Raw genomic sequence first — 23,844 nt, forward strand, 5'->3', positions numbered from 1 at the left:
GGTTACAAGAGTACCAACCAGCAGGGGGAGTGTGAGAAGTAAGTTAATATGTGTAGGTGCTTGGACATTGGTGCTCAGAGTAAGTGCTCAGCGCCTATTAGAGACTGTTTACTCTCGGTGGGTGGAGGGCAGGCCAGCATATGCTGGGCGGGGGTTCCAGTCTGCCTGGCTGTGAAGTACAGGGCAGTGCAGAGTGGTAGGGGGGTGGGGAGGGTCCCTGCTCCAGCACCCGTGCCCACACTCCTGCCAGTGGCCCAGTCCCAGCCCACGCCCGGTGCACAGTCTGGGCACTCCCGGGTTCCCTCATATTACGGGCTCCGGGCGGAACAGGATAGGGCACTTAGGGTACCCAGGGAGGAGAGAGGCAAGCCAGGAGGGGCTGGGACAGCCAGGGCTAAGCCTTTCTCTCGTCCCATCTCCAGGAAGCCTGAGAAGGGCGTCCAGTACCTCATCGAACGTGGCTTCGTGCCTGACACGCCAGTGGGGGTGGCCCACTTCCTGCTGCAGCGCAAGGGCCTCAGCAGGCAGATGATCGGCGAGTTCCTGGGCAACCGACAGAAACAGTTCAACCGAGATGTGCTGGAGTGAGTTCCACGGCTGGTGGGGGGGGGGGGGGGGCGGGGGCAGGGACCTGCGCGCACGCAGCGTCAGATTTGCCTGCTTACTGGAGCGTACACCCAATCCTCCCCTTATCTCTTTATTGCTCTGAGACACAAACGGACACCCCCCGCGGGTTCGTACATCACACCCTGCCGCATACGTGTGTGCTTGCACCCTCGGGCACCGTATGTCACACATGGACCCCACGGGCCCCCTGGCACACACCCTCAGCACCTCCATCCCTCTCCAGCAGAGCCAAGCCACTGCAGGGCTCGGGGGTTGGAGGTCTGGGCTCCCTTCCCCAGCCTGGCTGCCAGCTGTCCCAACACACCCTCAGGGTGAGGGGTGGGGAGCCCAGAGAGACCCCCGGTGCCTCCCTCCCCTGCCTCTTTCCTGCCTCTCCTGGCTGGGAGATCTCAGGGTGAGAGTCCAACCATGGCTGGTGGCCAGAGCCCTCCCAGCTACTTGGAACTCTGCAGAAAGCCGGGTTTCCAGCTCCCTGGAAACTGCCGACAGTTTGAAAAGCTCGGACCCCAAATCTCTCCATTCCTCCTTGAGACTGCCCTGAGTAGACAGGCACCCTGCGCTTGGACCCTTGGGTCTGTTGTAGTGCAGTTACTGTGCACAAGCCCTGTGTCTTCCCCTCACACGCAGGGGTCGGGGCATGCCGGGTCTCGCTAACTCCCTCTCTCAGAGGAGGAGCCAAAGCCGCAGAATAGCATGGCACAGGGTGGCTCAGGGGCTGGGGGAGCACCTCCAGCCCGTTGAGGATTTTCCTGACCAGGCAGCTGCACAGAGATGTAGGCCAGGAGCAGAAATCAGAGCAGGGTAAAGAGCGGACCGTTAGTAACAAGGGCAGCGCCCTGCATCCGTCCAGCTCTGCCCCACGGCATGAAAGAACAAAGCAAGGGGGGCGGGCTCGGGCCTGCTGGGGCCAGGCGCCTCTGCAATAAGGAAGAGCCTGGCCATGCGTGTTCCCGCCATCTCTACACTTCCCTGGGAGGAGGCGGGCATCTGCCCGGGGCCTCTTTTTCGGCTCAGGGAGGAGCTGGCCTCGGTGCTCCCCCCATCCCCACACACACACCCGGACTCACGTACACACGTTTGTCCTCATTCGGGCACACGGACGCCCACTTGTACACACAGGTAGATGCGCAGGCACACAGGATGCAGTGAGCCAGGCCTTTGGTGGCAGCTGGCTGTGCCTGGCACCGGGCATGCCCACCTGGGCTGCTTTCTCCCTGCTTGGCATTTGTGTTCCCCCATCAGGAAAAGCCTGCTGCCACTAGTGTGGCTAGTGCCCCTCTCTCTCTTTAACCCAGCCTCAGGAAGCAGTCCAGGGGAAAGCAGATGAGGTCCTTAGAGAATTGGGCCTAAGGCTGTCTTGGGCCAGCCCCCCATCCCCTGCCCCCGTTCCTGCGTTCCCCCCCACACACCCCAAGCTGGCTGCTGGTGGTAGGAAATCCAGGCATTGTTCTTCCCCATCAGAAAATAGCAGCAGCCTGAGGAAGTAGCAATCCTAACCCCACCCCCCACCCCCACCCCCACCCCCACCCCCCACACCAGGCGTCCAGCTCAAATGCTAGTCAGCAAAATTACTCCGTGTGGCCCCGTCCCCCTCCCCCACCTGCTCTGCCCCAGCCTCCGAGGATGCTGCCCCCAGAGCCGTGAGCACTCAGAGAAGTTGGAGGCAGCACAGTTTATGCCCAAGCCCATGGCACCCAACAGAGGGAGGGCAGCCCTGGAAGCGAGGACTAGGCCCCCCCATGGCCGAGGCCTCTGCAGCCACACCCGGGGTAGCCATGGCTTTGTTGCAAATGGATACACTGGATACCAGACCCCGCCTTCTCTGTTCAGGAAAGGGAGCATGCTGTGCTGGGGGGCAGCGCTGGGATGAGTGGAATGGACCAAAACCCGGTTACCAGCGCCTTCTGTCAGCTCCGCCTCCACTCGGCGGATTGGCAGATGAGGATGGCAGAGGTTCTCCAAGATGCCTCTCGAAAATTCCCGGCAAAACCCAGGCACCTCGCCCCAAACCCTCCACGTGGGAGGACCGGCTCAGGGCAGAGTTAGCCCGGCAAGTTAGCACCCTGGGCCTCCGCTTCCTCCTGGAGAAGATGGGCGCGTGCTCCTGGCATCCCTCGCGGACAGCCCGAGCAGACCGGAGCAGTAACGTCTCGCTTTGTGCCCTGTGGACCGCGCGCCCCGAGAGCCGATTGTTTGTGCCCCGGCGGCCTTTATCAGGAGCAGCCATAGGCTCTGTCTGGCTCCTCTGTAGAAAATCACACACGTATGAGGCGCCCGGGTGGCGTCTGACCCTTGATTTCATCTCGGGTCATGATCTTGCAGTTGTGTGAGTTCAAGCCCCACGTCGGGCTCTGCGCTGGCAGCACGGAGCCTGCTTGCAATTCTCTCTCTCCGTTGCTCTCTGCCCCTCCCCCACTCACGCTGTCTCTGTCTCTCTCAAATAATTTTGAGAAAAAAGAAAAAATTACACACATAGATATAAGCACTAATGCCTTCCCATAGTTTCAGGGGGGTCTGTAGACATCCCAGAAGCATGGGGGTCTTTGGGCTACATAATCTGAAGTGTTTGCTGATTGGAGGAAGCCGGGCGGAGGACCCTCCTGGACAAGAGGCGGCCGGCCGGCCCGGCTCCAGGCAGCTCAGCACCTGCCCCTGCACTGACTCCCTTTGCGCTCCGCCCCCAGCAGGAAGGCCGACAGAGGCCCTGCGGGCAGCAGGCGCTGACGTGGCCTTGGTGTCTCTTTCCAGCTGCGTGGTAGACGAGATGGATTTCTCCGCCATGGAGCTAGACGAAGCTCTCCGGAAGTTCCAGGCACACATCCGGGTCCAAGGGGAGGCTCAGAAGGTGGAGCGGCTCATCGAGGCGTTCAGGTTGGGGGCGGGGCAGGGCGTGGGTGGGCGTGGGCAAGAGGAAGGTTCCTGGTCGTGAGGCCCAGGGCCTGGGCCCGAATCCCCCTTCACCCCCTCCCCTAAGCAGGGTCAGGTGGCCTTGCCCTTGCCTGGGAAGATGAGGCAGTGGCCCCTTCTGCATGCCAGGGGCTGTGCTGGTTATTGCCAGAAGCAGACTTTTGGACAGTCCGTCTTCCTCCAGGTCCTCATGAGCGTCACTCACTCATGAGCCCGTGTCTCCATCGTCCGCCCATTCACAGAGGGCAGCCAGTCTCACACAGTGACCCAGAGCACAAGCTGCAGAGCCACATGGCCTGGCTGTAGCACCCGCTCCACCGCTTACTAGCTGTGTGACTTTGCCCTAGTGACTTCATCTCTCTGTGCCTCACGTCCTTGCTTATAGAGTGGGGATAACAAAAGCACCTACCCTGGACAGAGTGGAAGGACTGAACCCCTTTGGACGTGTGGGCATGCTTAGCCCATGCCTAGCATGACAGAGCCCACAGTCAAGGGCAGCTATGACCCTACAGTCATTCATCCCGGGACTGTGTGCACATTGACTGGGTGGGATCCTCTGTGCCCTTGCTGGGTATGGGACACACGAGTCAGCCACTGACCCAGCCCTCCAGGCTCAGCACCACTGGTGGGGCCAAGGTGGGGAATGAGGACACAATAGGAGGACAACTCTGGGGCCCTGAGGGGGGGGGGTTGTTCAGGCACTTCCTTCCAGGAGGACTTCTTGGAGGTGGCGGCACTAATGGAAAAGGCAGGATTGAAGCCCACGTCATCTGAGCTGTGATAGCCACTGCCTTAGTCCTGGCACCCCATGGTTCCTCTTCTCTGATCTGCCCCCCTCACCCAGCTCCCCCTGAAGTCCCCAGTGGATGGGGGCCTCTTGGAGTTTGGGGCAGGGGCGCACATTTGAGGCAATGAGAACAATAAGCAGAATACATTAGTGAGGCTGTTGCTTCAGCTGCTGTAACAAAGATGCTCCAGCAGCCGTGGCTGAAACAAGATGGAAGTGCATCTCTCTCTGAGCTGGCATGAAGGAGGCCCAAGCCGGGCTCCCTTCATCTCAGGGTCCCAGGGAGCAGGGCCAACACCCACCACCACAGGGGAGAGGAGTGGGCTCTGCCTTTTAAGGTACAGCCTCGAAGATGCCCACATCCCATCTGCTCTTATCCCATTGGCCAGAACTTAATCACCTTCTGGGCTGCATCCAATCCCGAGGGAGACTGGGGCATGCAGTCCTCGTCCTAAGAAGGCATTGCCAGCCTAAATACAGGTGGGAGATATAACCAGCGTGAGAAGGAGAGAGTGGATAGAGCGGCCTTCTGCCTGGCAGGTGTTATTTACCCCCGTTTACCAGATGCAGAAACTGAGGCTTGTAAGGCAGCACCCGGCCTCAGCCATTAGGTGCCAGGGCCCAAGTGATGGTGGCTGCTGTGTGTGAGGGCTAGACCCACTCCCTGCCCTGACTGAAGTGGTCCTGACCCTGCTCCCTCTCCCGGCCCCCAGCCAGCGATACTGCATCTGCAACCCTGGGGTGGTTCGGCAGTTCCGGAACCCAGACACCATTTTCATCCTGGCCTTTGCCATCATCCTGCTCAACACAGACATGTACAGCCCCAACGTCAAACCTGAGCGGAAAATGAAGCTGGAGGACTTCGTCAAGAACCTGCGAGGTGAGCGGCCCTGGGTCCCGGGCTGTGGCATACAGCCGTCCCACACTCTGCACACACACCCGGCTGGGCGTGGGGCCAGGACGTGAGTGCGCTGGGCGCAGGGCAGCACAAGGGAGCTGGGCTCCAGCGCACCCAGCCATCGCACACAAGGGCCTTGGGCGAGCACCGGCTCCACAGACACGGCACAAGTCATCCTGAAGAGGGCAGACTCCTGTCACGCTCCGTGACACACACTGGGAGCATGGACGGAGTGACCCACACCCGGGTCTTGTGCTGTGATGGTTTTAGCTTGTTTCGCAAAGACGCACAGGGATTTGACAGGTGGGCAAGCTCAGCCCAGCTTGGGAGGGCCAGGCCAGACATGGTCCACAGAGGCTGATGGGGTGATGTGAGGGAGCACAGTCGGGAACAGGGCAGGAGCGGGGAAGCCAGGCAGGGGAGGGGCCGGGCAGAGAGTATGTGCCACCATCACTGCTGTGCCCTCTCCTACACTCCGTGTTCCTCATGAAAGTGACTTGACTTTTTTTTTATGTTTATTTTATTTTTGAGAGAGAGACAGAGTGGGAGTGGGGGAGGGACAGAGAGAGAGACACACACACACACACAGAATCTAAAGCAGGCTCCAGGCTCCCGAGCTGTCAGCACAGAGCCCGACATGGGGCTCAAACCCACGAATCGTGAGATCATGACCTGAGCCGAAGTCGGACACAACTGACTGAGCCTGACTGACCCAGGCATCCCCTGACTTGCCTTTGGTGTGTATTTTTAAGAGGAACCTTATATAAGCACACTGTAAACAGGAAGACCGTGTCATTTGCCACACGTAGGCAGCCATTGTAAAAATGAATTCAGTGGACGAAAACACCAGGCCGGGGCGAGTGGCCCATGTTAGACAGGTGCTAACGGTGGGCAGCAGGAAGGAAGGCCTTCCTGGTGTCGTTGCAGAGGAAAGGAATTGAAAAGGAGACGGCTGTCTCCCAAGTGGCACCATGTTAGCTGACAGCATGTCCTCGTTTACCTGGAGTCCCTGCAGGGAGGAGGAGGGACTATGTCCCTTTCCTTGGGAAACACCAAGGTGCAGCAGGCTGAGATCCCCTTAGGGTGTCATATTTTTTTTAAAAAAGGAAAAAAGTTGGTCTGAATCAGGTCTAACTTTGTCAGCTTGTTGAGCTATTTTTTTTTCCTATCCAGTTCTTTAAGTCTTCTGAACTGATGACAAAACTTTAAGTTTTTGATCTTTGTTGCGCCATTTAAATTTCCTATAAAACCACCGCTTTGTCCTCCCTTTCCTGGGCCAGGAAGGCCCGCCCCTCCCCCCCCCCAACCGGGGTTTGAACAGTCCTGGTGCGCCCCCTGGTGGTGGGTACCCTGCAACAGGCCAGCTAATGGGGTGCCCATCCAGAAGAGTGCCAAGCTGCCCGCTTTTCCCAGCTGGGCTCCAGGACCTGATCAGTCAGGGAAGCCAAGGGGCAGGGCTTGGTTCAGACCAACCAGACGGCCATCCCCTGCCCAGAGCACTCACGGTGTGTGGCCCTCTGCTAGATCTCAGGGGTGCTGTGGACCCCAAGGAATTCAGGTCTTAGCTACAGTTCCCAGGAAGCTAAGGAGTCTGGGAATTTTCTTAATGGCAATTCAGCACCAGAGCGTGAGAGAGCAACCAGCAGATGCTTTGATGGGACAGGGGCTGTCTCTCCTCACGGGGCTGAGCCTGATTCTGGTCTTCACAGGGTCCCCGTGGCCTTAGCGTGTAGGCCTGTGCTCCCTCGCTGCCCGGAGGGCAGGCTGTGCGCTGCATGCTGTTGGTGACCCCATGCACTGGAGTTTAAAGGTCTTTGCGATTTGACTCTGATTTTTTTTTTTCTGCCTTTAGACCTCACCCACATAATTGGGACTCCCATATGGGGAACAACAGGAGGAGCCTGAAATGATTAGCCCAGAGGAGAGAAGGCTCAAGGAGGGAAGGGTTGCTCAGTCAGATTCTGCCAGTCGGCCACCCTCACATCAGTGGCTTTGTCGTTTGTATCCGGCCTTGCACCCGACTATCCCAGCAGTCTGGGGGAGTTATCATCCCACTTCTCAGGAGATCAAGCTGTCGGCTGTCTCCCAAGCCTGGACCGTTCCCTCCAAATCCCATCTTTTCAAGCCAGGAGCTCAGGAGTGTTCTGTTAAGTCTTCCTTGTGTTCAGAAGGGTAGCCAAGGCAGAGGGAAGGGATCTGCCCAAGGTCACGTCCACGGGGGCAGGACTCTGGTCTCCCACAGCCTGGCTGGTGCTCCGTACCAGGCAGACATCCAGCTTGGTGTTTGTAGAGGAGACCTTCCCCCCCTGCACACACTGGGCGCATTTTCTCTGGAATTCCTCACTCTGGTTCCCCTGGGGAGACCCTCAGCAGGAGTGCATTTGGGGGGTTGGAGGGTAAGCAGGGGAGGAATCGCTCACCAGCATGGCAGCCAGACGAGCAATGATTTTCTTTTATTGATGTTTGTTTTTAAGTTTTCTAGATTGATTTCTTTTTAATGGCTATTATCCTCACATAGTTTCAAAAAAAAAAAAAAACACACAGAGTAAGACAAGCTAGCAATCACATTCTTTGGTATTTACCCAAAGGAATTGAAAACCCCGTACATCCACACAAAATCCTGCACAGGATGTTTATAGCAGTTTTATTCATAGTTGCCAAAACTTGGCAGCAGTCGAGAGATGTCGTTCGGTGGGGGAACGGATACATAAACGGTAGTCCATGCAGACAATGGAATATTATTCAGCACTAAAAAGAAAAGAAGCCATGAGAAAACAGGGAGGAACCTTAAAAATGCATACCACCAAGTGAAGGAAGCCAGTCTTAAATGGTTGCATACCATAGGAGGCCAGCCACATGACCTTCTGGAAAAGGCAAAACTATGGAGACATATCAGAGATCAGTGGTCACCAGGGGTTGGAGGGTGGAGGGGCGGAGGAGGTGGAGCACGGGGGAGTTTTCGGGCAGTGACACTATTCCACCTGACTCCGTGGTGGTGGAGACGTGTCGGTAAACGTTTATTATTGAACGCACAACACCAAGAGTGAATCCCAATGTAAATTATGGATTTCGGGTGATAATAGTGTGTCAGTGTGGGTTCACTGCTTCTAATAAATATATGACTCTGGTGTGGGAAGTTGGTAGTGGGTGGGGGCCAGTGTTATGGGGAAATCTCTGGGCTTTCCCCTGAATTTTGCTGTGAACTTAATTGCTCTAAAACACAGTTCTAAAAAATAGTCTGGTTTTAAAAAATGTGTGGGGTGCCTGGGTGGCTCAGTCACTTGAGCGTCCGACTCTTGATTTCAGCTCAGGTCACGATCCCGGGGTCATGGGATTGAGCCCTGTGTTGGGCTCTGCTTAGGATTCTCTCCCTCTCTCTCTGTCCCCCCCTTCCCTCTGCCACTCTCCCCCGCTCTCACACTCTCTCTGTAAAATTAAAAAAAAAAAGTATGAACGGTGGGTAGCAGAGCCCCTCCCACCCCTACCTGTGTGCCCAAGGCCACACCCTCCCCCTTACAGTTCCGTGTCGGTTCCCTGTGGTCGTCCTCATTTTCCTGGCAGCTGTGTGGTATTGCATTGCACCCGTGCAGGGATGGCTTAACCAGTCCCCTATTAATGGGTAAATGAGTGAATCCCAGTCTTCCGCTCTTTGGAAACCATGCTGCCATGAGTGACCTGGTCTGTGCATCACGGCCCATGGGATAAATTTGCCCTGGACGCAACCAGTGGCCCAGAGGGGCTTTGAGTGTATATTTGTGACCCTCCCACCAGCAGTGGCTGGGAGGCCCCTTCCCACAGCCTCGCCAACTGCGCAGGTTACCAAACCTCTGGACCTCTGCCAGTCTGTGGTCTGAGGACTGGCATGGGGTTGCGTTTCTCTCTTGAGTGGGGCTGAGTTTTCCTTGCAGCAGTTTTTCAGGGTATAGCAGAAAGGGTGCATGCCTGTCGTCAGAACAACCCGGCTTCAAGGCCAGACCCCAGCTTCTGCGCACGTGACGTGGGACAACAGCTGGTGGCGCTGCTCAGGTGCACGGAGTTCTCACTTTCTGGGAACGCACCGCCGCTGCTCTGTCTTCTTCATGAGACCTCCGTGAAGTCACCCGTGCTCTTGGTGGCCTGCTTCACAGAGGACCCCCAGCACAGAGACTCGGTCCCACGGCTCGTGAGGGGCAAAGCAAGAACTTAGGCCCATGCCTGTGGGAGCCTGAAGCCACAAACACCAGCTTCACAGCCACCCCCAACCCCGGGCCCTTCCCCGAGCCTCGCTTTCCCAGCTGCGGAATGGAGACGGCCACACCCACCCAGCCGGGCCATGGTCAGGATTAGCAAGCTGATGTTTATAAAGCCCTTGGAGCATGGCTGGAAGCTGGCACAGCCCTCTGCGTGCTGATCTGGGTGGCTATGCTGGCCTTGTCCTGGCGGAAGGATCCTAGGGCATTTCATAATTGACTGAAGGTGTTCAGTGGCTGTGGGTCTGGAAGGTCTTTGGTTCTGCTGAGGATTGATGAAAGGGATTGATATTCTGATTGGGTTTAGAAACTTGGCAAATCAGGGGTGAGCCTAGGGCCCCGAAGCTGAGCGGTGCCACAGCCACCCAGACCCTGGCCCGCCCTGATGCCTGGCTACTGTCTCCTGCCCAGGTGTGGACGATGGTGAGGACATTCCCCGGGAGATGCTAATTGGGATCTACGAGCGCATTCGCAAGCGGGAACTGAAAACCAACGAGGACCACGTGTCCCAGGTGCAGAAGGTGGAAAAGCTCATCGTGGGGAAAAAGCCGGTATGTGGTGGCCCTGCATCCCTGGCTCCCTCACTCCCACCCACCCCCCCTCCATGCGACCCCAGGCCTGCCCCACTGGCATTAGCTTTGGACAGGGGCCCTGATGCCATTTGGAACCTGGCTTCTTCGGGGCATAGTTGGGGGGGGGGGCGGTTCCTTTAGGTTTAGGGTGGCTCCTGCCTGATATTGGGGAATAATAACCATTGGCCCTGGGTTATATTTAAAGAGAGCCTGAGGCTCTTAAGAAACCAGCCCAAGTTGCGCAGTGGTCTCTTGGTGGCCTGGGAATGTCCTTATCGGCCTTCCCAAGTTCTGGCAGCGAGGAGGTCTCCTGAGCTGTGTGTGGATGTCTGGACAAAGGCTATGGGAACGTGCCTCTGGAGGGGTGCTTACCTACTCGGATGTCATCCCATTAGCTCCCTCATGTCCCAGGTGCATGCTTTGGATCATTAATATCTTTTCTTGTTTGTTTAATGTTTCCCACATAGATTGGATCCCTGCATCACGGGCTTGGCTGTGTGAGTATCCCTCTGCTTTTACATCCTGGCTGATATCCCACCCTGGGTTGGGGTTGGGGTTGGGGTGGGGGCGGGGAGGTCCACCATGTTCTGTGTTCACCTCCCTGCATCCCCTGGTTCCTGGATCCACAATTCTGGCTTGAGTTCCTTTCCGGAGTGATAAGAAATTTGATTTTCATCGTTCTCCCAGCCTCGAACCTCTGCAGACCCAGACTGCAGCCACCTGGGGAGGGTTGTGTACCGTCAGGCCAGGGCAGATGGTGTCCCTCCCTCTCACCCGGCCCGGTTGAGCGCAGAGGCCAAGGCTTGCCTCCGACCCGAGGCACTGTGCCCAAAACAGATTAGGTTGATGGGCCATCGCAAGCCTGCCCACCCAACCCGCCCTCTGCCGCCCACACTCCACTGTCACCACCTTGAGCAGGTCTGCCTGCCTGCTCACCCCAGGAGCAGCAAGGCTAGCCTTGCAGTTACGTGGCACTTTCCTTATGTGTCCGTCTTTACCCTTCACCGGGCAGCCTGCACTGCAAGAGTCAGCGTCACAAACCTGTCTGCTCCCCCTTCTTCCCACTTTGGCCTAGAGACAAACCACTAGATGCTGCCATGGCCAGCCCTCACCCACCTCTCCGGCCCCACCTCCCACCACCCTCTCCCCTTCACCCTTTTGTTCCAAACGATGCCCCTCCCTGAGCACGCCAGCCTGGGCCAAGCCCTTCCTCCCATCTTCCTGATGCGCTGAGCTCGGGCCTCCCACCACCAGGGTACCCGTTGCAGAGTGAACCCTCCCTGCCAGCACATCCCTTTACTAACCTGCTGTCTCCTGCGTGAGCCTGGGTGCTCTCAGAGCCGCCACTGGGCCTCCCCAGTGACTTGTCACCGCAGCCCTTAGACACCATACAGGTTGTACCTGGCCTTGTGAGTGGCTCGGGCTTCGGCAGAGTGGGGGCTCACGTGAACCCATGGCAGGCGTGCTCCGCGTGGAGGCCCAGGCCAGGCCCCACGGGGTGGTGTGGCTGCCGGCCCAGGAGTTGGGGCAGGGAGCCATCAGAAGCGTCGGGATTCTTTAGGAGGGGCCTGGAATCCTCTCTCGGCTCTGCACCTTTCCAGTTGTGTGGCTGAGGCAAGTTGTTCAACCTCTGTGTGCCTCAGTGTCCTCATCTCAAGTAGACACTCTGGAGAAATCTTTGCCGGGACTAACAGGTTTATGTGTGTGATGGGCACTTTGTGGGGACTGAGAAATCACGAATTCCTCACTGTGGGGGCTCCCGTGTGCACGTGATGCTCTAAGACGTCTGGGACCTGCCTGAAGGAAAGGAAAGGAGGTGTCGCGAGAGGCAGGGACGCTTTCCACGGCCCTTCAGGAGAGCTCCTGAGGAAGAGCAGGGAAAGTTGCAAGGAGTCCAGACACGTCTGCTGTGTGCGGTTGGTGGGAGAAGGCGTTTTCGAAGGCCAGGCCCACAGGCTGGGTTCCCAGCGCACAGGGACTGCAGCGGAGGGGCCGGGGGCTGACGCAGCGCTTCCTCCCCATACAGGTGCTCTCTCTGCCCCACCGGCGGCTGGTCTGCTACTGCCGGCTCTTCGAGGTTCCAGACCCAAACAAGCCCCAGAAGCTCGGGCTGCACCAGCGAGAAATCTTCCTGTTTAACGACCTCCTGGTGGTATGTGGTTCCCCAGAGCGTGTCGTGGCTGGGACCTGTGGCTCGGGGTGGCCTTGAACTGCAGCTCCAGTCTCCCATCTGGCCTTGTGCGCCTGCGCTTGGGGAAAGGCACCCACGTGCGTGAGGTGGAAGTGAAGGGGATGGAGTCAGCCCCATGGTCTTGGGTTACAAGAGGCAGAATCTAACTCACAGCACGGCTGATGAAAACGGGGCTTCGTCAGCTTATGTAAAAGCCCGGAGGGGGGTGTGGGGCTTCAGCCCCAACTATTTCTAGAAGCTTACACAGCGTCAGCGGGACTCCTTTATTAGGCTCTCTGTCTCTCAGCTGTGTGGGCTCCCTTTTCAGGAGCTCTGTCCACAAAGAGAAAGTCAGTCTCGGCAGTTGCAGGCTTAATCCTGCCCCCTCCCTGCATCCCCGGCCACCAGGGGGATTTTCTTGGGAAGAGTCCGGGCAGAGGTCTCACTGGTTCCCTTGCCCATGCCTGAGCCGCTCACAGGGGCCAGGCAGGTGCAGTGCTGTCTCATTGGCTAAACCTGGGTCACTGCTCACCCCCAGGAGTGCCAGGTGGCAGAGAGGGGGTTCTCCAAAAGGAAACTGCAGAGCTCTTGCCCAAAAAAAGGTGGCATGGATGCTGGCCACTGGGGATAAAGATGCCCCTGGAGACAATGGGGGGAAACTGTCCCTTGGGTCTTTGTCTCTCCTGCATGCCCCGGGCTTTCTTGCTAGAGGCCCTTGTCCCTGACCACTACCTGCCTGAGGACCAGCCACTTCTCTCTGACTGCTGAGGTTGGAATCTGGACCTGTGGGTTTCAAGTCTTTGTCAAGAGTCCCTGACCTCAAGCAAGTGACTTCAAATTCCTGAGCCTCCGTTTCCTCCTCCAAAATCTCTCAGGCAGTCACAGAGCTCAGGTGGGGTCCTGGGTGTCAGAGCCCGGCCTGGTGCCTTTGGGGTCATGTGCAGCGTGGCGCCTGCCACCTCTCTGCTGAGGGGCTTCATCGCCAGCCAGGACGACCGCTGGGATTCACGGGAGCGGAAGCCAGCATCCATGTCAGGATGTGCCTGGACACACAGGCCTGCCCTGCCCCAGAGGCCTCCCGACCTCTGCACTGCCGAGAGGGTTTTGACGGTAGTCTCGGTCAGAATCCCGAGCGCCCAGAGTTGCCCCTGAGCGGTGCAGGCAATACGACTCAGCCTCTGTCTCTGGCTGCCCCCAGGTGACCAAGATCTTCCAGAAAAAGAAGAACTCGGTGACGTACAGCTTCCGACAGTCCTTCTCCCTGTACGGCATGCAGGTTCTGCTCTTCGAGAACCAGTGTAAGTCCGTGCTGGGGGCCTGCCGCGGCCCGGCCGCGAGTATGCGTGCTGGAGCACTCGTCCACACGTGGCCATGTGCCACGTGGCGGAAACGGTGTCACAACTCCCACCTTGTAGTCACGAAGTGCTGTGCTCCCCAAGGATCTCCCCCTGGGGATCTCCCCCAGCTCTCCCACGTGTGTTCCGTATTCCTGCTTCGCCAGCAGAGAGAAGGTTGCAGGCCAGGGGCCTGACGAGCAACAGTACCTGGGGAGAATTTGATAACATTGTACATGGTGGTGATTGCCTTTGCTTTTGCTCCTACGTCTTCTTACCGTGTGGTTAAGATTTTTTTAATTCAGGGCGGAGTGGATTTATGCCAATAAAATGTTGCCCGGAAGACACCAAGTAAATGGCACAGGTGATGTGCAAACACAGGCAAACAAACAGGTGCAGGCAAGGCCTGGGGGGCTGTAGGACAGGAGCCCGGTCCTGAGCGGAGAGCCCGGGTGCAAATGCGTCAGGACCTAGCGGTCCCCGGGCCGCATTCCCTTTGTCTGTAAAGTGAGGTGATAGCACCTACCTCAGGGACTTAGGTGAGTCCATACATGAAGTGCTTAGAGCAGGATTTATTCTTAGGTGTTATTGGAGTCTTCTCTGGGTATGAGTGGGCCATGAGGCCTGAGGACTTGGGGGAGGAGCTGACACCCCCACTGACTTTTTTCTGTTGACCTGGTCTTTCTCTGATACCTAAGCCCTTCCCTTTACCTTTTTCCCTCTTTGTCCCGTCCCTGTTGGAGGTCCCTGAGCTGTAGGCTGAGCCAGGCCTCCTGAGATGGGGGGTGAGGGGGAGGTCCTGTTGCCCTGCCCATTTTGCACTGGCCCCAGGGGAGGACCGTTCCAGTCGAGCGTCATGATATCTCCAGCAGCAGGGAAGCCCTCATCCTCTCGGACAGGTTGCCAAGCTACCATCCGATCCACTTTCAATCTGCAGGTTGAAAAAGAACCAGGGACCTGTGCCTGGGCCATCCCTGCCTTGCCTTGGTTTCTACCAGGGTGGAAGGTGGCCTCAGGGAGCATGGTGCCACCCCACATCGTCCTGACCGGCAGGCCCTCTCTCCGAAGGGGTGGCAGTGGTTGTGATGCTCCCAGCAGTGGGCCCGACCAGACTGAATCCGCAGGCAGAGGCTGTGCCCTCCTCGTTTTTACATTCCCAGGGCTCAGCCCCCAGCCCTGAACCCAAGGTCCTGGCATAAGCCCAAGAGTCGACACTGACATTTCTATGGGACATGCCTTCGTAGCAGGGATCTCAAAGTGGTAGCCGTGGGTCAGTCGCAGCCCAGTTATGTGTTTGGTTTACACATTTTAAAAAATTTGTTGAGCTGATACTTAATATCTAAAATTACTAAAATTGGGGGCACCTGGGTGGCTCAGTCCACTAAGCGTCCAACTTCATCTCAGGTCATAATCTCACAGTTCGTGAGTTTGAGCCCTGCATCGGGCTCTGTGGTGATGGCTCACAGCCTGGAAACTGCTTTGGATTCTGTCTCCCTCTTTCTCTCTTTGCCCCCTCCCCCCTCACACTCTGCCTCTCTCTCTCTCTCTCTCTCTCTCTCAAAAATAAACATTTAAAAAATTTAATTAAAAAATAAAATAACTAAAATTTTAGATATTTTTGAGTTTTCTTGAAAACCGAGAAGGTTTTTGCTAGGCCCACATTCCCACGTCATGTGGCTGTCATGGGCTGCATGCCCCTCCACCCCCCCCGACTCTGTTGCTCAGTCTCATGTGGTTTACTTCCTACATTTATGGGAACACACTAGGCATTTGAGTTCCCAGCCTTGACTTAGGTCTGAGCAGAAGTGGGATTGGTGTTTGGACCAAGAACCTCCAAACATCCAGTAGCTGATGCTTGATTCCCGCTGAGGAGAGAGGCGCTACCAGGGGACCAAAGCCACAGAGACTCTGTGAGCTTGGAAGTGGCACCAGGCAGGTCACAGGCCAGAAAGACCAAGCACTCAGCATAGAGTGCATTGGGTATGGGGCTCCCATGAAGCACCCAAGGGAACTGAGGGTCTGGAGGCCACTTGTGAGAGAACAGAGCTCAGTGTGCACTCAGAATTGCCCAGGGAGACCAGATAAGACTCCCCCCCGCCCCCAGTACAGGACACTGACTCTGACTCCCGGACTCCACCCCTGGCCATTCTTGAGCTTCAGGCAATGACCAAGGACCTTGACTTGAAGGGTCTAGTCTCCATGACCTTCAGGTTGAGGAAGGATGGGGGCCCTGACCTCTGTTCAGATTGGCCAAATCTGCCCCAGACTTCTCCATAGAACAACACAGACCCAAGTCAGGAGATGGGGATTTCCTGGCAGTCTCTCTGGTCTGCCCTGTGGATGCCTTTCCTCCCTGGTTAGACGTGTCTGCTGAGAGCCTGGACCCTTAGACTTAGCATTTTCTTGACCAGCAGAGAGAGTGCAGAGAGCACCCAGGGATCCATGGGTTCTTCTCCTCCCCTTCTCCTTTGTAGACTACCCCAATGGCATCCGGCTCACATCTGCTGTCCCCGGAGCAGACATCAAAGTGTTAATAAACTTTAACGCTCCCAATCCTCAAGACCGCAAGAAGTTCACTGACGACCTGCGGGAGTCCATCGCGGAAGTGCAGGAGATGGAGAAGCACAGGATAGAGTGTAAGTCCCAGGCCCCCTGGAGAGGAAGAGCCAGCAGCCCCGGCATCTCATGGGACTTGCTGGATGCGGCCGTTGGCTCCCATCTGGTGCCAGGGACTCTGGGGCCCCTGGTCTCACCTAGCCTTCCCACAGCCCTGTGACAGGGCAGCCCCCATACCCGGGCCAGAGGAGGTGGCGTGGGGAGGGCAGCAGAGGCCTCCGCGTGAGAGTGAGGGCTTCCGCGGCCCAGGCCCATCCTGCCTGTGGGACCACATGGCATGCCCTGAGAGAGCCTGGTTCCCCCGTCGCCCCACGAGATGAGATTTCCCGGAGATCCGGAGCTGATCTCGTTGCACCTTGGTGTGCTTATTCTTCTTTCATCTTCCACGTCAGGGAAGTCACCACCAAGCCCATCCTGTGAGTTTCATCGGACCTGATTATCATCTTTTCTCTCCTGGCTCCAAGCCTCACTCCCTGGAGACACACAACTACCCCCACCTTTGGGCCCCTCCCACGGCAAGGTCGGGTTACCCCTTACTCGTCCACAGACCCAGGCCAGCCAGTCTCCTTGCCAGCCCTCAAGCCTGCAAAGTGACGGTCTTTCCTGCAGACCCCAAGACCCATGCCTCTCAGAGTTTCCTCCTGGCTCCCTTTTGTTAAAGGCAGCGTTCACACCTTCTCTTTCTTTCCCAAGACAGCCGTGGGCCCTCACTTTTCCTCAGGCCAAACAGATGGCAGCTGGGCGGATGCCGAGCCTGCACAGAGGGCCCAGGGCCTCCCCCTCAAGGCTGTGTTTCTCTCACTGGTCCCTCGCCCCCTCTGTTTCAGCGGAGCTTGAGAAGCAGAAAGGCGTCGTGCGGCCCAGCATGTCCCAGTGCTCCAGCCTCAAAAAGGAGTCCGGCAACGGGACGCTGAGCCGAGCCTGCCTGGATGACAGCTACGCCAGCGGTGAGGGCCTCAAGCGCAGCGCCCTCAGCAGCTCCTTGCGGGACCTCTCCGAAGCGGGTAAGAGCGGGCCAGGACCCCCTTCCTAGCCCAGCACACGCAGGACTCAGACCGGGAAGCTGGGGCACGCGTTGCGTGCCGGGAAAGGACCGCAGTGGCGGCTGGTGGCGGCAGGGCTCAGACGGAGTGCCGTTGGGTTTCCCGTGACTGTCCCCAGACCGTAGTAGCATCTGACCACACAGCGAGGGCGTCCCAAAAAGGCCAGAGGAAACAGGATCCGGTTGTCAAGGCAGAACAGCCAGGAGGTTACCCCTATTCTCCCTTTCTTCTTCTAGGGGTTTTATTTATTCTTTTATTTATTTTCTGGAAACTGCTCTCACACAGAGCGAGCCAGGCCCCACTGATGGATGTGTCCCTTGTCCTCTGTGCTGCCGCGTCCCTGTGTTTTATGCTGATGAATGAAATGGAGTGAAGCCCTCGAAACTGTGTTGGAGACCCCCCTCTCCCACTGTCCCTGGTCTCATTTCCCTCACGGAGGTCTCCCTTCCTGGGAAACCCGGGCCCCCATCCGGCCCAGAGGCAGTGGCCGCAGCTGCCCCCTGGATGTCGGGGTGGTGGGGGGAGGGGGGGGGAGCCCTGGCACAACCGTGGTTTTTGTTACTGTTTCTTTGTTTCTGTGTGTGTTTATTTGCTGCCAGCCTCTTAACCCCTAAGCAAGCAGCACCCCTCGAGCCTCCCAGATTTCCCAGGGGAGGAGGTGTGTCTAGAGCATCAGGGAGCTTTTGGGGGCAGCTCGCCCGGCCGGGTCCCCCGGGCCAGCCGTCCATGAGTGTTGTTTAGCCTGCTTTGCCTGCAGTGCTGTCAGAGAAGCTGCAGAGGGACAGCCCCTGAAGCCCCCCAGTCACGTCTCAACAGGCAGCTTCTCCTGGGAGGAGGCTCCAGCTACAATGGAGCAGAGGTTACAGGACGTTGTCCCACAGAGGGCACACGGCTCCGGGTGTCCTGGCTCTAGGAGCCTGATTGCAGGCCCTGGGTTGTCAGAAAAGACCCTCTCGGGCCAAGATCAGCCGCCTCCTCTCCAGGGGCCCGGCAGCCCCCTCCCCTTCTCGGGGCCTCACCCGCCCCACCCTGCCTCGGACATTACCTCGTGGCCAGCCCTGGGCCCCGCTACTAAAAAAGCCCGCTCATGACTCCATCCCACACCTGTCCCACCGGCCGCACTGCCTCCCTCCAGCTTACTCATTTCCCAGAAATTTTTTTTCTTTTTTTTTTCTTTTTTTGAGTTGGAATTTTTTTGTCCTTATTTTGTCCTGTCATTTTTTTTTTCATAGTAAAAATCAGAAATCCATTGCCAGCATGAGGGTTCACCCAGGGTTTCTCAACCCCAGCACCATTGATGTTTTGTGCCAGATAATTCCGTGCTGTTGGAGGGTGCTGTCCTGTGCACTGCAGGATGTTTACCAGCATCCCGGGCCTCTACTTACGAGATACCAAGAGTATCCTCGCCCCCCCCCCAGTCATAACAGACAATAATGTCTCCAGAAATTTCCAGGGGTCCTCTGGGGGGCAAAAATCACCCCTAGTTGGCAAAGTGCCATGGGTTGAGAACCACTGGTTTTCCCTATGGCTTGTTAAACCCAGCTAAACGTAATTGGACAGCTCTGGGCCTCTGCAGGCTGGTAGCCAGGACCTCTGTTTGGGTTTGTGCAGTGGCGTTAGGCCTGGCCTCTCTGTTCCCTGATGCAGCACCTGGAGGGCGGATGGGTCCCGTCCAGTCCCTCAGGTAACAGTGGCTCTGTTGAAACTGAGGCTCCCAACATGGCCAGCCACACCTAGGACTCCAGCTCCTGGGGGTCAGATAGAGCTGCACCCCCAGTCCTGTGTGAGGGACAGAGCGCTGAGGTTCAGCTGCTTTCCTTCTATCGTCACTGTTGCCGTTGTCGTTTGGACATTCTGAACTAAGAAAAACTCTAGGGATTGAGTCTTCCCAAGAGACCATGTGAAGAATCCCCCAGGAAGGCAGCCCCCTGTCCCCAGGAAGCCTGGAAGGTGTGTTTGAGTCCTGGCAGCTGCCAAGGCCCCAGACTGGGAGCCCTCCACATGCAGTCTCCAGAGGGAGACCGGCCAGTGTCGGCAGCCATCCAGGAAGATGCTGGGCTCAGCACCCGAAGACGTGCCCGGACTGGGTCGGAATGAAGCTCTCCGGAGGCATCGTCGCTCTCCCCACCGTGGCCCTCACTAAGAGGGCTGCTGGAGAAGAGGCAAGGCCTCGGGGATACTCTCTCCCTTCGGGAAAGCTAGCGCTCAGTTGTTGGCACGTCACTGCTCTGGGGGCGTCTGCCCTGGACCTGCAATCACACGTCATTCCAGGTGACGACACACCTCAGACGTGGATCCCCCCACCCCCCACCACCAATTCTCTCCACACGGTCTTCCTTCATCCGGGATCCATGCTCATTTCAGTGGCACCAGAGCCCTGTCGGCCTGCCATCAAGGGCCTGCGTGGACCGGGGACACAGGTGTGACTGGGGCCTTAACCCCTGGCCCAGATCAGTCAAGTCATGATGGACGCTATCCCCAAGCCCCCAGGGTCCTCCTGCCCCTCCCAGCCAAGCTGCCCAACATCAGTCTCCAGAGAGAGGATGTCTCCTAGAGGCCATGGGACCTGCCTGCACCTGTCATTGCTCCGGGGCCTACCCAGAGACCTGCCATGTTCTGCCCCAGGGAACCCGGGAAGCCCTCTCAGGGGAGATTTGGTGGCTCCTGGTGGCCAGTGTCCAAAGCAGCACCTGCTCAGCCTCCAGCATTATTAAGGACCACAGGGTGGGACCCTGGGTTGAGAGCCCTTGCTGCATTCTGTGCCGATACCGAGAAGCAGGAGAAGGCTGTGAAGAGCCATGCTTGGAACTCCTTCCAGACGTGGTTACTGATCCTGGCCACAGTTGGCCTGGCAGGGCCTGATCAGGTTCTGGGAGAGGCACTGGGCAGGGCAGGGCTCACCTGTGGCTGGTGCAGGACCCCCCCCCCCCAAGAGAGAGGGAGTGTAGCAGGAGATAGAGTGCAGGTGAGGGATAGTGTGGGTGCATGGGCGAGAGCCACTTTCCCAGCATGCTTCACCTCCATTAGCACATGATGTGCACCTGTGTGCACACACCCGGACACAGGTCTATAGCAAGCAGGTGTCTGTGGGGTGTGCCCATGACTAGGGGCTCTGGGACTGGACTGCAGACAGCAGTGAGGTAGGGATACCTCACATCTCATGCTTATTTGGGAAGTTGAAAAGACGGATTCTGAGAAACTTAGCATTACTCAAAGACATCCAAGTTAAAACTGTCCTAAGTCTTGGCCCACTTGGGGGCAGGAGGAGGAGGGTTTTGTTGTACTTCAGGTCAGATACCACACAGAGCCCACAAACCTAGCTCCAGGCCTGGCCTAAGTCCCCTTGAGAGAAGCACATCAGTCGGAAGACATTGCTGGGCACTGGTGGGGCAGGCTGGCCTTACTGTGTCCCTGGTTTTCAGTTAGGGGAGCCCTCTAGGCTTCGAGGGGCCAGAGAGCTGATTTTAAAACCGCAGAGACAGCAGAGATCTGACGTCAGCATTTCTGCATGGTGCCACAAGATCCCGAGTGTCTGATGCTCACGTCTACCCTACTCAGAGGAAGGCGCGTACCCATTTCACAGATGCAGAAACTGTGCTAAAGAATCAAAGGAATGCCAAGTGGGGTTACCTCTTCAGCCAAAGAGCCTCATTCTGCTCTATGTCCCTGGACCACTGTGTTGGGACAAAAAGCAGGAAGGGAAGATGGCCAGCCTCTCTTCTCATATGAGCTGAAAGATGAGGATATGTGATGACCCTCATCTTTCTTCCAGCTGGGAATAAGGGCCAAGTCCTACGTGGTTCTCCCTGGTCCTCAGCAACTGGTGGAAAACACTCTTGCCCTAATCTTCTGTGTGGCCCTGTCCTGAGCGAGCTCTGAAGCCCTCTCACACATGCCAGAGTCAAGCAAAGTTCCCAGCTGGGACTCAGGTTTGGGGGTTGGCAGGCCAAGCAAAGGGACTGAATGTCCCCCGAGTCCACTGTTGTATGCCCAAGATCAAGGCTCCGTCCCAGTACACTCAGATGCCACGGTGAGGCCTGAAGGACCCACAGACCCACTCTCTACCCCGCACAGGGCCAGCTTCTTGGCCACAGAGAGGCACGTAGCAGCCTTTCCATCTTTCAGGCTCCTGGGCTCACTCAGCCTTCATTCCGCTCAGAAGGCAGCATGGCCAAGCTTCCCAGCCCCAGAGATGGACAGGCAGACCTGGGTGTGAGTCCCGCTCGCTCACTGTGGAATTGGACAGTCGGTCCATGAACCTCAGCCTCCACCTCCTCCTCCTCCTTGGCACAAAGGGACACCTGTACTGCATTGCTGCGGGGCTTGACCAAGAACAAATGTATTCGGCTCGTGGCCAGGACTGCACAGGTGGAAGCCTCCAGAACATCAAGTGGGCGGCCCCTTCTCTGTCCCCTCTTCCTATCTGCTTTCCTGAGGGCTGAACAGAGACCGGACCCCGAAGCTTGGGCACCCACCATTCTTGCCAGCCTCAGTGTCCTGCAGGAATCCATGGAGAGGGCCTCCAAAAGGACCCTGGAGGCCAGGCTGAGCCTTAGGCCTCCAGAACCAAGAAGACACAGCCTTCCTGTAACACAGCCAACATATATTGAGTGCCTACTATATGCCATGTGCCGGGGGGGGGGTAGTAGAAAGCCATCGGCAGGCAGCGCTCACAGCTGAGGGAGCACTTGTGGCATCCGGAAGGGCGGTACCCACAGAAGGGAAGCAGGACTCTGGGCTCTCCCAGCAGACCCTGACCCTGCCTCCTGCCCCTGGCCAGGGCACTGCACAAACCAAACAGTTGGCTCCAGAGGCACCAGCACATTTGAGCTCCCCAGAAGGAAAAGACAGGACACCAAGTTTAGTTTCCTCCTAACCATCAACCCCACCCTGCCTGCAAGGGGGGAGATGTATATGTATGTGTAAATATGCATATACATATGTATATGAAATCCACGCAGTCAGGGCCGCACAGGACCACATCTTGTTTGTTTTGAGCCATTGGAGAAGCTGCCCCTGTCCCATCCCCTGTTGGCAGGTGGCTGGAGCACAGGGCATCTGGCCCCCACTGTGCACGTGCCCCAGCCCACCTGGAGGCATCCCCCTCACCCCCCCCCACCCCCCCAACAGCAGACTGCCAGTCCAGGAGAAGGGGTATCAAGTTGGGGCTGGTTGAAAATGAATTTTTTTCTTTGAACTCCCCCTTCTTTTTTTTTCTTTTTTTTTTTTTTTTCTTTTGAAACTCATTACTGCCCTCCCACGGGCTTCCCTACGGAGCCAGTCCTCCGACCCTCCCCCCAGCCTGCGGCAGTGGTGACCCAGGGCCAGGCAGGCGGCGGCCCGGCCTCGTGTCCGTGTCTAACCTCTGGTATTGCATGTTCTGGGCAGGGAAGCGAGGGCGTCGCAGCAGTGCGGGATCGCTAGAGAGCAATGTGGAAGTAAGTAGGAAGCGCCTACGTCCAGCTGGCTGTCGTGTGTTGCCTCCCCGATCCTTGGTTTATATCTGTTGTCTTTTTTTTTTTCGTTTTTTTTTTTTTTCCGTTTTGCTCTTCCTTCCCCCTACTGCACAGAGGCGCAGACACGCCCCGTCCCCCATGCCTGCCTCAGCCCCAGTGCATGCCAGCTTCCCCCCTCCTAGAATCGCCCGTGCCTCTCACCGCTTGTTTGGGCTGGACCCATGGGAGGTGGGGGTGGTTCTGGATTCCGTGTTTTAGTTCCCGCTTAACCCCGTCCCCTGTGGCCCCCCAAGCATGGTTAACATCCCGGCTCCCTGGCACTCCCCCACCCCCACCCCGGGGCCCCCGCCTGCCGACACTGCTCCTGGGCGGGAAGCACCGCCCGCCAGGCATCTGTGCACCCTCCACCCGCACTGTCGGGGGCGGGAGGGTGGGTTTTGCCCATCTCTTGACTTCCATGCTCCGCCATCCCCATCGCTTCCTTCCTGGAGTTCCGATTGCTGTGTGTCTGCAGTCAGGACATCATGGAATTGCTTAGCTAGCTCGGGGGAGGAAAGCCATGAGAAGAAGAAAAAATTCCGTGTGGATTTCATGAGATTTCATTCATCTGCCAACCATTTCTATATTACTGTTCACATCGTAACCTCAGCTTGCAGACCTTTTTGTTTCCTTCTTTTTCCTTGTTTGGTTTGCAGTAGGTAGCTGCAGTGAAATGCCTAGGCAGCCCCCCCGCCCCTCCAACAAGGACAAGGTTCCCCGAGCCCCCCGCCCCGGTCCCTACCACCAGCTTCCCAGAAAGCTCGGGGCCCACACAGGCAGAGCAGATGGCGCAGTTTCAGCAGGAACGGGGTTCTTCTTCATGCACATCAGCCCAGCCTACTCCACGCAGCACATGGCGCTCACAGGCACCCCCGGGCCGGTCGTTCTGATCCGAAAGCTCAGGCCGCCTTCCGTATCAGGACGAGAGCAGAAGTCACACTTGTGCTGCTGCTGCTGCTGCTTTGACCAGACAGGAGCATCCCTCATCCCCTACCCCATCCCCACTCCTCTCAGTGGAAGGCCACCCTGGGTCCCTGTGGCCCCCAGTCGCATGAGCGGAGGTGGCACTGACCCAGCCTCACCCAGCCCCTCCCTCTGCAGCCAGAGAGTTAACTAAGGCTTAGCAGTCAGTGGGTGAACTTTTTACATCAAAAAAAAAAAAAAAA

At 57.4% G+C, this 23,844-nt stretch overlaps 1 protein-coding gene across 3 annotated transcripts in view; it reads left to right on the forward strand.

The window, feature by feature from the left end:
* The first annotated feature begins 19 nt into the window (after positions 1 to 19).
* Positions 20 to 23,844, forward strand: part of LOC125916851 (IQ motif and SEC7 domain-containing protein 1-like) — a 24,841-nt gene continuing 1,016 nt past the window's right edge. Inside the window, exons 1-10 of one of the 3 annotated variants that reach the window (XR_007456049.1) lie at positions 20 to 584; positions 3,376 to 3,498; positions 5,035 to 5,201; positions 9,860 to 9,999; positions 10,488 to 10,517; positions 12,047 to 12,172; positions 13,389 to 13,488; positions 15,999 to 16,160; positions 16,968 to 17,144; positions 22,572 to 23,278. Coding sequence is in view for 2 of the 3 variants with exons in the window: in XM_049623115.1 (XP_049479072.1) it covers positions 49 to 584; positions 3,376 to 3,498; positions 5,035 to 5,201; positions 9,860 to 9,999; positions 10,488 to 10,517; positions 12,047 to 12,172; positions 13,389 to 13,488; positions 15,999 to 16,160; positions 16,968 to 17,144; positions 22,572 to 22,621 (1,611 nt within the window). In the remaining variant the exon portion in view is untranslated. The remainder of the gene's footprint in view (positions 585 to 3,375; positions 3,499 to 5,034; positions 5,202 to 9,859; positions 10,000 to 10,487; positions 10,518 to 12,046; positions 12,173 to 13,388; positions 13,489 to 15,998; positions 16,161 to 16,967; positions 17,145 to 22,571; positions 23,279 to 23,844) is intronic. The other 2 variants (XM_049623115.1, XM_049623116.1) reach the window with 2 other exon arrangements.

Source organism: Panthera uncia, unplaced genomic scaffold (assembly GCF_023721935.1).
Source record: "Panthera uncia isolate 11264 unplaced genomic scaffold, Puncia_PCG_1.0 HiC_scaffold_1259, whole genome shotgun sequence".
Taxonomy (NCBI): Eukaryota; Metazoa; Chordata; class Mammalia; order Carnivora; family Felidae; genus Panthera; species Panthera uncia.